The sequence below is a fragment of the Panthera pardus genome, unplaced genomic scaffold (genome assembly GCF_024362965.1).
Source record: "Panthera pardus isolate Hobbes unplaced genomic scaffold, ASM2436296v1 HiC_scaffold_15, whole genome shotgun sequence".
NCBI lineage: Eukaryota > Metazoa > Chordata > Mammalia > Carnivora > Felidae > Panthera > Panthera pardus.
The window spans coordinates 10,837,301-10,849,666 of record NW_026526710.1 but is presented as its reverse complement, the minus strand read 5'-3'; the positions used below and the strand labels follow the sequence as shown (position 1 = coordinate 10,849,666).

The 12,366-nt window shown below is 46.2% G+C and overlaps 1 protein-coding gene across 15 annotated transcripts in view; it reads left to right on the top strand.

Moving 5' to 3' along the window:
- Positions 1-12,366, top strand: part of CIT (citron rho-interacting serine/threonine kinase) — a 171,834-nt gene that overhangs the window by 61,718 nt on the left and 97,750 nt on the right. For 14 of the 15 annotated variants that reach the window (XM_019467299.2, XM_019467306.2, XM_019467305.2 and 11 more), the window contains one exon: positions 133-316. In XM_019467299.2, the coding sequence (XP_019322844.2) occupies positions 133-316 (184 nt within the window). Of the gene's footprint in view, positions 1-132; positions 317-7,129; positions 7,257-12,366 lie in introns of those variants that run through there. The other variant, XM_019467307.2, reaches the window with a different exon arrangement.

Here is a 12,366-nt window from a genome sequence, read left to right as displayed (position 1 = left end):
GTGTGAGCTAGATTGAAAGCAGGCGCTGCAGTGCCATCGGGAGCCGCTGAAGGAGTAAGACGATTTTCTCCGCAACAGTGTCGAATCCGTCTGAATTTTCCTCTCCCCCTCTTCTTGTTTTCCTTTAACCAGCTCCTCCCCCCTTCGTTCCCACCCTCAAGTCTGATGATGACACCTCCAATTTTGATGAACCAGAGAAGAATTCGTGGGTTTCATCCTCTCCGCGCCAGCTGAACCTCTCCGGTTTCTCGGGCGAAGAACTGCCGTTTGTGGGGTTTTCGTATAGCAAGGCACTGGGAATTCTTGGTAGATCTGAGTAAGTGAAAATTTGACTTTCTGAGGACCTGCACTGATGCAAAGGTGGTGGGGGGGAGGTGGCGGGGTGGGGGGAGTGCAGTGAAGGGAAGCTGTTAATCAGCCTGCGTTGGGGGAGCAGTTTACCTGTCTGGGCTTTGGTGGGGCAGAATGTTCATATTCTCATTTTGCTGTGTTTCAGGTCCCTCTTCCTCTCCCTAGCATCATAATTGTCAATTGGGTACTTTGGGTTAGTTTTTCAGTGTTTGGTCTTCTTTAGAGGAGAGGAAATAGTGGGGGATTACCTAGCAGTGCAAATGCTTGGTGGAAGGAGAAACGTGCAGGGTTCAAGTGAGCTGTCCGTCTATTTATCCTTCTGTTCATCCGTCTCCCTCTCAGGTGGGTGGGTGGAGGTTGCTATCTTGGCTGTATTGAGCGAGATCTCATAAGCTAAAGGTTTATGATGGCTTAGCTGAGCTGCAAGTGGCTGTACCCAAGCTCTAACAGATAGATGGTGCTCGGCTCCACTCGAAGTCTGCTGCAAGATCAGGGATCTGGCAGCTGAGCCTTTTTGAGCTGGCGGAGCGCTGGTTACCAGAGAGAGCCCCGTTACCGTGAGCCACCGGGAGGGAGTATGATGTCGCCGAGTCATTGATTCACAGAAATTGGGCTTCTTAGGGGAAAAAACCAAACAAACCAAGAGACTAGAAAATGGAAGTATAAACATCACTGTAAACCTCTTGACATGATAGGTCTCTTCTCCGTTCTTGAAAAAGCTCGTGAAAAATGCATTAATGCTGCACTCAGGACCGTAGGGTCCTGGCTCCCAGCCTCCTGGAATTTCTCTCAAATTCAGTAGCTTCTGTGGATGTCGGAGCTCAGTGTCTTGCCTCGTTCTGTGATCCGATGACATTCTGCGTTCAGAGGCACGAGTTCCTCGGGAAGGTTTTGGACTAGCTGTGCTATTCCCCCGATGCCCTGGCTTTCTCACTTGGAGGCTCTTGGGGTAATGTTAGGTAATTAGTTGCTGCCCACTTAGGAGACGAGCAGAATTTGATTTTCTCCTTGGCAGCATCCATTCCTGATTTGTTGTGCTTGTAGTTAAGATATCGATTTGAAAGCATGCGTTGGTTCTTGGATGGTGTCTCCCCATGGGTGCTATTTTGACACTAACGTTCCTCAAAAGATCTCAGACCATTGTGGAGAATTGGGCACTCGATATGAAATAGGGTTGTGGGTTGTGATTCATTTGGAGAGAGATTTTTATGTTGAAAGATGCCGCCATGGTCCTACTTTCCTCCTTCCCCGGGGGGCCGGCTAAATATTTGGGGTTAGATTTTGGTGGCGTTGGCCGTGCCTTTCCGACTAATTTGCTCTGCAGCCCCAAAACAATCTGGATGGTAGGAGGAGAGGCAGAGAGCTCACTAGCTGTTGAATGTGCCATCGGATGGATTTGAAATAGCCCAGCAGGGCATCTGAAGAGCAGGGCAGAGGTGGAGGCCTGATGGTAAAGAACGTGTGGCTGGGGGGCAGCTTAACGTCGACGCACGCGGCACGCTGAAGGTCACAGATCGGGCTGGAGGGAGATGTGGGGAGAGTTCTAGTTCTGGTTAGCAGTGGGCTGGCTGGCTCATGGTGAAAGCTTGCTTGGGGTACTAGTGATCTGAAAAATTGGGGAGGACTTGAGGGAATTCGATTTTGGGGGCAAAAGGGCAGAATGATGTGGGAGATCTTAGGCATTGCAATTAATCTGAAGCGGTGTGTGATTAATGGCATATGGTTCTGGAAGCCTGAATTTGCATCTGCTTCTCATGGAGAGCTCAGTTAAGGGAGCTCTCTGACAGGGACATCTCAGTCTCCAGGCCCAGGCACTCGATAAATATTTGTTGGTTTAATTTGCTCATGATTCTCCCCCCCCCCCCCGATCCCCCCACCCCCCCGATCACGTTTCTACTGCTCATTGTATTTGAAGATCGGCTATTTCACCTTTGATAGTTCACGGTACATCTCTAGAGCATAAGACGAGCTTCTGTTCATGCCCCAACAGAATGCTTAATAAGATTCTCCTAAAAAAGAAAAAAAGAAAAAAAAAAAGTGCCTGCACATGAATTCGTGTATGTCTCATCTGGAAGATGGGGTTGGAGTATTCCTGTCTTTGGGGAACTTTAATGTCTTTTCCATGGCAGTTTGGGGTTGGAATCAGAAAGATTTTCTTTCATCTCGTGTCTTTTAGTGTGATCTCGCTGTTGGATTGGGCTCTTCTTGCCGCGGGCAGCCCTATGGGTGAAACCCATAGCATCATTTTAGGAGTTCACTCCACCTGTTGGGTGTAGGTGACCCTGGACAGATCACATTATCATTATGTGGAAATTCCATAAAAGAGGCAGTGATGAAATTAATTAGAAGCTCCTGCAGTGCTGGGGACATATATACAAATACACTGAGAGGTGGGAGGAGGCATTTTCTGGGGGTCCCACCATTGCCACCAGGGACCTGCTATTTCTTCCCGAGTTCCTCCTTCTCCCCACCCCTGTTTTCAGCGTCACAGGTTTTTATTTACACACAGGGATTACCTGTGCCGCTACTCACTCTTCACACCACCGGGGAAATAGCAGATGCTGCTGTGTGGAGGCTGGGTAAATTGACCCCAGATCTGTTACTGGTGAATTGCATGAAATGTTCAGAGGAGGAGCTGAATGAATGAGGAGTTTTCATGGAGACTCTGGTGGTGAGAGTGGTTTTAATTGCTGTGATCGTTGGTCGCTTTTTAGGATCCTTTTCTGGGACCACAGACAGTTTTTAAGCCAGGCATTGAGTGCATCATTATTTTAGACTTAGCAAGAATCTTGATCTCAGCGTTCTGTGTCTGAGGGATCGTGGGCGTTCCTCGCAGCTTGAGTGGAGGGAGCAGGAGAGGTTCCACAGGATTAGTTTTGGTTGTCTCTGGGGTGGGATTCTGGCGAAACTGGTGCTGGAGAGTGAGGGAGTGTCTGTCCTCGTGCCTCTTTTTCTTTTTAACTGACGATAACCCAAGTCACATCCCCAAGCTCTGAATGCTTGGATGTTTCTCTGAGCCTCTGTTTGCTTGAATTTTACAATATGTTAAAGATATATGTTAAAGGTTTAAAAATAAAATGCATCCCAGTTCTCCCTCCCTCCCTTGTCAGCATGGGGTATATGTCTTTAGATCCCTTCTTCCTCCTAGATCTGAAATACTGCCTCATTTGCTGAAACAGTGCATGTCTTCAAACCTTCAGTATAAACTCTAGAAGGAAAAAGCCAGTTGGTTTTATATTTTGTGCTAGTTGTACACATGCTGGTTTGATGCTTTTGGAGAACTTTGAAATCTTAGAGGAGCAAAGAGATGTCAGGGAGGCTGAAATCTGTGGGATGCCAGTGCCTGAATAGGCTGTTTTTAGGAAGGGGCTCTCGCTTCCTTTTGGCTCTGGGCTCTTTACTTTCCTTCTGGGTGATCTGAAGTTTCATTTTGGTGCCAGCCATCTAAACGCTTAGAGGAACGAGAAATGGCTTCCCACCATTACCTTCCCAGATTTTCAGAGAACCAGGTTTTGGTGCCTCTTCCTTGCTCCATCGGGACCTTTTTGCATGTCTGTTTCCTCTACAGCAAAGGTGGAGTAATAATGTTCCCTTTGTCTTAGGGCTTTCGGGAGGATTATGTGAAACACAGAAGCACTTGATCTAGTATTTGGAACATGAAAAAGTCTCAGTAAACATTTACTATTATTTTTGTTATTACTAATTTGTTAGTCTGTAGATGCACAGTGTCCTATTTATACTGAGAGGATATGGAAGGAACTCAGCAATATTAAGTAGTCTGGTCATGCCAGAGCAGAAACCCAGCTTCCCAGGCCCTGGAAGTTTAATGCTAGAGAAGCTTAAACATCCTAACCAACCACAGGTTAATATGCATTTGCCAGATACCTGTAGGTAAGAGGTAGTCGTGGGGATGGAGTGGACTGGGGGACAGAATTAGGAGGCCCAGTCCCAGAACGGGTTCCTTTCTATCAAGTTGAACAAGTCAAGGCACATATGTGTGAAATAGTCCAGGGGACACAGAGCAAACACCTTTCCTGCAGAATATCATGGTACAGATGGGATACCTGACTGCTTTAGGAGTCAAGACAGGAGGGCAGCCTCCATTGTGGGAGACGCTTAATGGGTAATGCCAGTTCATAGTTCTTGCCAAATTACGGTAATGATCTTCATTGGAATGTCTGTCCGTTTCCCCAAGTTGACTGTGATCTCAAGAGCAGGACTGGGTCCGATTGATCCCAGTTCTCCTGGAGCACAGGACATGGTAGATCCTCAGTAAATGCCTGTGTTGGAAACTGAGCGTGTGAGCCCACTAATGGGATGTAAAATATCTGACTTTTTAAACCAGTGGATTTGGGTGAGGGGAGAGAAATGTAGAGAACATTTCAAGTGGGTCAAGTGGTAACAAAGCTTGTCCTTATAGGGCACCAACTCTGTTACAGGCTCTATTTTAAGCATTTTACACAGATTGACTCATTTAAACTGCACGATGGCCTACAAGGAAGGATCCGTCATCATTCCCATTTTACATGTAAGGAAACTGAGGCACGGAGAGATTAAGCAATTTACCCCAAGGTCAGGCAGCTCTGAGTTGCTCAGGTGGAAGTTGAACCCAGATAATGTGGCAGCTCCAGAGTCTCTTAGCCACTGTGCTGTGCTGCCAAGTATCAATGCTGCCCAAAGGAGAAATTAGGAGATTTGTGTGGGGTCCCCAGGTTTACGTGCTTGTTGGAAGTGGAGGCCCAGTGTGGGGAATGATATGGGCAATGGGGTTGGAGTCAGGGCAGAATGAGAGCTGGCAAGCAGACTAATTGCTGGATTTTGTTTTCAATCTCTGCAAATTTTTTGAGTAGGTAGACTACGTAGCTCTTGGATTTTTTTTTTTTTTTAATTTCTTCTTCCTCTCATTTCAAGACTCTTCCCTGGTGTGTGTGTGTGTGTGTGTGTGTCTGTGTGTGTGTGTGTGTGTGTGTGTACATAAATGCACGCAGATATACTCTCTCCCTGAAAGTTCTTCTTTGCTTGAGTGTAAGCAATTCACAGGGAATTGCATTGACCTTGCTCTCCACCATGTCTTCAGGCCGATCATATACAAGATGCTCAATAAGCATTTGGTGAATCGCTCCAAATCATTTTTGTGGCTGCAGCTTTCAATTTATTGGTGACTCTGTGATCCATGTCTATGCAAATCTATGTTTTGTACTTTCAGCCACCTTCTGTCATTTATCTTGGCGATGGCTTATTCCAGGGGAAGATGGCCTGAATGCTCCAAACAGTCCTACTTCCTTTTTACTGAAATACTTAGGATGGTGGGGAGTCTTCCCTTAAAAACTATCTTCCTTTCCACATCTGGCCCGGGGCTGTTTGTTATTGTGTGTGCTACCTCCAGATCCCTTGCAAAGAGCCTCGTCTGTGTTTTGATTAAAAAAAAAAAAAAATAGCGACAATAACAGAATGCGCTCTGGTACACAAAGGTGTGCATCCTCTGTGCTTCCCCAGTTTCAAAAACCGTAACTAGCTCCTGCCCGTGGTTCCTGCCCTCAAGTGCCCTGTGGTGTTTCTATTCCACTGTCATCCAGACCGGATACCTGATGTTCACCTCTGTTTGTTGAGTTGGGTTCTGTCCTCTCACTCACTCCATTTCTTCTTTCCTTTAGTCAAGCACATCTTGTTCTACTTGCCTTATTCTGTTCTCTATTTAGACTGTGCGTGCTTGCCTCGCGGGCCTGGCAGGACCATTCTGCCGCCTTCTTGTTTGTCTTAAAGATACCTTTAGGAAATGTAATCCAAACGAGCCTAGCCCAATCCTGAAGATTAGACTCCAAAAGATCTGTCAAGTGCGTTTTTTGCTGGCCTACACATGCTAATTTGCATGGTTGCCTCGGATCCCTTAAGAAGACAGTAATTGACTAAATGGTGCTGTGTGTTCCCAAGCTCTGCGCCAGTTTGGCACTTCTTCCGTCGCCTAAGTGAATTTCTCTCCGTTCTCTCTGTTTTCCTTGTCTTTTGTCTCCTGACCTCTGTCACCTTCCTTTCTCTGACCAGCTTCCTGGAAGAATAGCCTGCATTCTGTGCCTCTTTTCCAGTCTCTACAACCTTACGGAATTACTACCTGAGAAGCCATGGATTGCACTCAACCACCAAAGCCAGTGATCCCCACCGTGCCACACGATATCGTCAGTTACCGCACGTGTCTTGAAACTTTCTGCCGGCTTCACTTCTGCCTCGTGGAAACTCGGGTTTCCCTCCTACCTCTCTGACTGCCAATCTCACTGCTTCTTGGCTGTCATCGTCTGTTCCAGGTCCTTGAAATGTTGCACTGTCTCAAGTTCCATCCTCAGTTAACCTTTTTAGCCCGTTCTTGCTGATCTCATTCGGTTCCTTGACTTACACTCTTCTTTCCCCGTGGCCTTCCTCCCAGAATGTCCTGTGTTCATTATTGCCAGGACGTTCTACCAGTTTCTCAACATCCCTGTACTCTGTTCCCTCCCAACACAGACAGACTTGTGTGCTCACTCAGTAAGCCAGTAGGTGCCAGTTTTGGTTTTCTCATTTCATTTGAGAAACTACCACTTTTTCTAGCCTTGTAGACAAGAGATCTGTTCCATCTCCCCCACCAGCCCATCATTTGCCAAGTCCTCTAAGTTACACCTCTAGGATGATACTTGGATCTGTGCCCGTCTTTCTGTCCTTACCGTCACCCCTCATGGAATTTTGCTTGGACTATTGCAGTAGTCTCCTAACCGATTCCTCTGCCTCCAGTTTTCCCAGATCTGATCCATTCTTCACAGAGGATGGAATTCTTCCAAAGCACAAGTTGGATGATGTCATTCTCCTGCTCAGACCTTCAGTGGCATCACAGTGTGCACAGAATTAATGGCCACTCCAGAACTTGGTATTCAAGCCTGGTATGCCAAGACCCCCAGCCTTCCTTTTTCATTCGTACCTCCTTCTTGTCCCCTGTGCCTGGTCACATTGCTCAGTGCTCATTGAGGACAGGGACCATGTCTTCCACCTTTTGCCTGAAAAAGTGCCTTGCCCTTGGAAGGTCTTCAAAGAACATTTTTCAAATTGAATTACACTAAAGTAGCCAGGGATTATGCCAATTCCTTCTGCACAGTTTATACAAGTGCTAATGGATGCTGTCCTCTATGGAGCACTTCTTGTGTGCCCGGAGCTATGCTGAATGCATTTACATGCATTAGCTCACAAAGTCTTCACAGTCTTGCCATGACTCTGTGAGGTAGCAGGTGTGATCCCCATTTTACAGATGAGGACACTGAGGCTCAGCCGGGGTAAGGTCTTTTCCTGAGGTCTTGCAGGTAGTAACACATCTAAGACGTAGACCCATAGCTGGCTGCCTCCAGAACCACTGCGCTCTTCTGCCTCTAACTCTCATGATTTCCCTGGATTATGCGGGACCTGCAGGCTAGCCTAATAATAAAGGTGAGAAAGTGGATCTGACTGAAAATTCACTGCGCCACACACTATTCCAAGTGCTTGACAAACATTCTCGTTTAATCTCAGCCACCCAATCTTTTACAGATACAGATACTGCTCATGGAGCTTGGGTCACTTACTAAAGTTCACACCTTGCGTGTGGCAGAGAGTGGCCAACTTTTCCCACGTTTAACTTTAGAGTTGACATAAATATTCTTTATTTCGGGGGACAGACTGTGGTACACTCATTAGAAGTCCGGGCTTTGGAATCAGGTAGATGTGGGTTCTAGCCTCTGCCTCTCACCACCTGTGTGAATGAGGCCATTTAAATTCTCCCAGCATCAGTCCCCTTAGGTATATAAAGTGGGAGTTGTTACAGCGCCCACCTGCTAGGAACACACAAAGCATGTAGCGTTAGCACCTGGAGCGGAGCGAGTGTCCATTTTGTAGTCTTGTTATTTTGGGGATGAGGATGGGCCTAGGAATACTTTCAATTCTCCTTTCTTCCCTGCTTGAGTTTATAAAGACATCTTGCTGGTTTCTGCCCATTGAGAGAATCAGGCTCCACGTGGGGTGCCTGACAGATGTCCTAATATCTCCATCCAATTTTTTTTACTCTGAATGGAGTCCATGATGTGTTGGCTAAACCGGCTCCTTCCCTAAAACGTGCTCAAGGCTTCTGGTCGGATCCGGTTTCCAGTGGAGTCTGGAACTTGGTGCTGTGCCCAACCTGGGTGTCATGCACTCCCCGCCCCCTCCAGTGTTTGAGTGTCCCCTGGAGGGGACAGTGTGTGTGTCATCGTGACACTGCTATCCTAGAACCAGCGTGTCTGGGCATCTCCCGAGCGAGGGCCAGAAAGCTTTATTGTGCCAACGTTAATTCGGTGGACTTGTTTGGATTCCCTTGGCCACTGTAACCTTTAAACTGAGGCTGCCTGGTGCACAGGAATATTTGGCATACCCTTCATTCACGCATTGGTTCCCTCCACAAATATGTTCTAGGGCTTATGGCGTAACTGACAGACAAGGTCCTTGCTCTCAAGAAGCTAGCATTCTGTTGGGGGACACAGAGGATAAATAAGTTCATAAAAGATTTTCAGATGATGGTGAGGGCTGTGAAGAAATTAGAACCCGGGATAGGGGTTCTATGACCATGCTGGTGCCTGAGGCCGAGACTAGCCTGTGGGCATCCAGTGAGCACAGAGCCCAGTGGGGTAGTTGGAGCTTCGGGATGCATGGGGAGTGGGGTCAGAGTTGAGGCAAGACAGGTCTTCAGGTTTGGGTTTGGAGTAGGGACATGGTAGATGTGGTTCTCATTGACCGCTGTGTGGTGGATGGAAGGGCAACAAGAATTGGACTCGAGGAGGTTGGTTAGGTCACTGCAGCCATCCAGGGAGGAGGTGGAAGTCTGTCAGTGACGGTGACCCACAGAGCTAGCACTGGCTTAGAGGTGGAGACTGTATTGGAAATCACGAGTCTACACTTTCATTAATAATGTGATTTTTAATAAATGATTCTTTTTTTATGTTTTTTTTTTTTATTTTTTTGAGAGAGAGAGGGACAGAGTGCCAGTGGGGGAGGGGCAGAGAGAGAGGGAGACACAGAATCCGAAGCGGGTTCTGGGCTCTGAGCCGTCAGCACAAAGCCCGACGTGGGGCTCAAAGCCACAAACGTGAGATTGTGACCTGAGCTGAAGTTGGACGCTTAACCGACTGAGCCAACCAGGCGCCCCGTTAATGATTCTTGAGTTACCTATCAATCATTCCAAAGCAAATGCTCTAATCCAACTGGAGACCACTGCTCTGGTGTGTGTGTGTGTGTGTGTGTGTGTGTGTGTGTGTGTGTGTGTGTGTATGCATATGTGATGTGTGTGGGTTGGTGGGAGCGCCCCAAAGCCAGCTAGACTCTGAAACTTTAGTAGAACAATATTTTTAATATTTCCAAGTGTTCATGACGGACACTGCTTGTGTATTTTGAAATGGGCTTATAAAGTTAGTTCATAAATTTCAGAATGCTCAATCTTAAAAGCCAATATATTTTTGGAACAGAATGCTGATGAGTGTTTTATTTTTTGCACCATATTACATCTTGCAGTTGCATGTATTTTTAGTGCTGTTGGCCACAATTAAGGTAGGGCCCTCAGCTGAGCTAATTTTGAATCCCCTCGGTTTAGACTCAAGTATCCATTCTTGGTTATCTCAAGAATATCTGTGATTTGTGATCTATGCTCTCAGTGATCTGGTGGCATCTTCTATGGTCTTAGGATCCTATTCTTAAGCGAATAAATGGATGGCTTGATGCTTATGCATGACCTTAATTATTACAGCAGTGATGAGAGAGTACTCAATACATATACTTTCTTTAGGATGGAAGTACAGATTGTAGTTTCTTTTGATATGAAGCATTCTCTTGGTAGCGTATTAGGGCATTTTTTTTGAGTTCTGTGGATTATTATAGACATCGGGAAAACTTCTTTTTATCATTGGTACTTAAATGTTCAAGTTACATGGAAAGCAATTTTTAGGTCACATCTAACACATTTTAAGAAAATATTCTTTTTGCTGCAGCGGAAACGACCAAGCCCGACCTTCCCTCTGTGTGTCATACACCATTACCTCTGCTAATACTCTTTGTGCCTCTATAATTATAAAGCAGATGTGTATATCAGGACGAGATGTTGATTTCAGAGTAAATTTTTCTAGAAAATAGAAGCTGGAAAAAAGAGGAAAACCCAAACTTGGCTTCATGTTTGAAGAGACAGCACTGCTGTGTGTGGGTGGGTGGCTGCGTGCACCCGCTGCTCAGAAGTGCCTTTTCTCTCCATGGGTATAACTGGCTGTGTATCCGAGATGTGGCCAGGAGGAGTAGGCAAGCAATGTGTGGGCAGGCTGCATGTTCTTTTATTAGCATCCTCATTGTACTGCATCTCATCGAGCCCGGAGCATGAACCAGCCCGGGTCTCTAACGTCTGTACTGTCTCCTATGTAATTACCCCCCTGAGCTGCCAAACAAGGGAGGAAGAGTTGCTTTTGTGTGTGCGTTGAGCTGTTTTGGGGGGTGGCTGTGGTCTAACCTGAATGGATGTTCTTGGGCACCTGGACTGTCCTGGGCTCAGCCTTGGATTTGCCTTCCCAGGATTGCACACAGCCAGTCACGGATAGATGTTACCTTCCCTGAGTGATCCATTTCCCTTTCTTCTGTGAGCTCTCAGGGTCTATGCAGCTGTTTTCTCAGGTTGCTTTTCTTGGGTTTGTCCGGGGCTGTCCAGCCGAGTAGTAGCGGAGTTGGGATTTGAACCCATGGCTGTTGGGTTCCAGAGCCCAACTTTGAACCAAAACCCAGCTCTCCTGCACCACACCTGTGCCCACATCATCCTGATGGGCTAGGAGCACATAGAGACCATAGGGTCAGCTATTCCTTTGCCTCATTGCCATGGGATGACAATGCCCACCTCTTTGGATTGTTGAGTGAGTTCAGTGAGGTAATCTGTAAAGTATCTAGTGTCTGATGCATAGTTAAGTGCTCAATAAATGAGCACTATTAGTGATGACAAATAGTGACATTAATTCTCTCTCCTGCAGTGTTAGTTGTTTGAGGGCAGGACTTCTGACTTTCTTAACTAGGTGTCTACGTGAAAAATAAATAGAATACAAATATGTTGAGCCATACTTGTCTCTAGTATATTTCTTTTACAGAAGTAATTCATGGAAATGGTATATTGCAGTTGACTTATTAAAAATGGGGGTAGGAATAGTCTTAAATCAGTGTCTGAAATCTGTACATTGTTTTGAAATTGATAGCCCACCATGATTAACTTCAAAACTGTGTTCCCACTCAAAGAGTGACCAAAAGGCACCAATACGAAATGGCCTGGCCAAAAATGCCACCTGGAGCCAGTTGTTGGGGACAGTCATACTATGAGTCTTAAAAACCTAGACCCTAAATCACAGGTCCATTCTTATTAATTAGCATCATGATTCTCAATCCTCTCTGTACATTAGAATCACAGGAGAGCTTGACAAAAGTGCTGCCCAGGCCCTACTCCCAGTTAGTCTCTGGCTTAATTGGTCTGGTTGGGCCCTGGACATCAGGGGGTTTTTTTGTTTTTGTTTTTGTTTTTTAAAGACTATTTTTTTAAGAGCAAGTTTAGGTTCACAACAATGTTAACAAGAGGTACAGAGATTTCCCATTTACCCCCTGCCCCCAAATATGCACAGTGTCCCTCATCATCAACATCCCACACCAAGAGGGGTGCTCTTTTTACAGTTGATGAATCTACACTGACATGTCACCATCACCCAAAGTCCATGGTTTACCTTAGGGTTCACTCTTAGTGGTGTGCATTTTGTGGGCTTGGACAAATGTGTAACGACATGTATCCACCATTATAGTAGTATCACATGGAGTATTTCTACTACCCTACGTCGCTACTTTATTTTTTAAATTTTTTATTTATTTATGTTTATTTCAGGGAGAGAGACAGAATGTGAGCGGGGGAGGGGCAGAGAGAGAGGGAGGCACAGACTCAGAAGCAGGCTCCAGGCTCTGAGCTGTCAGCACATAGCCCGACAGGGGGCT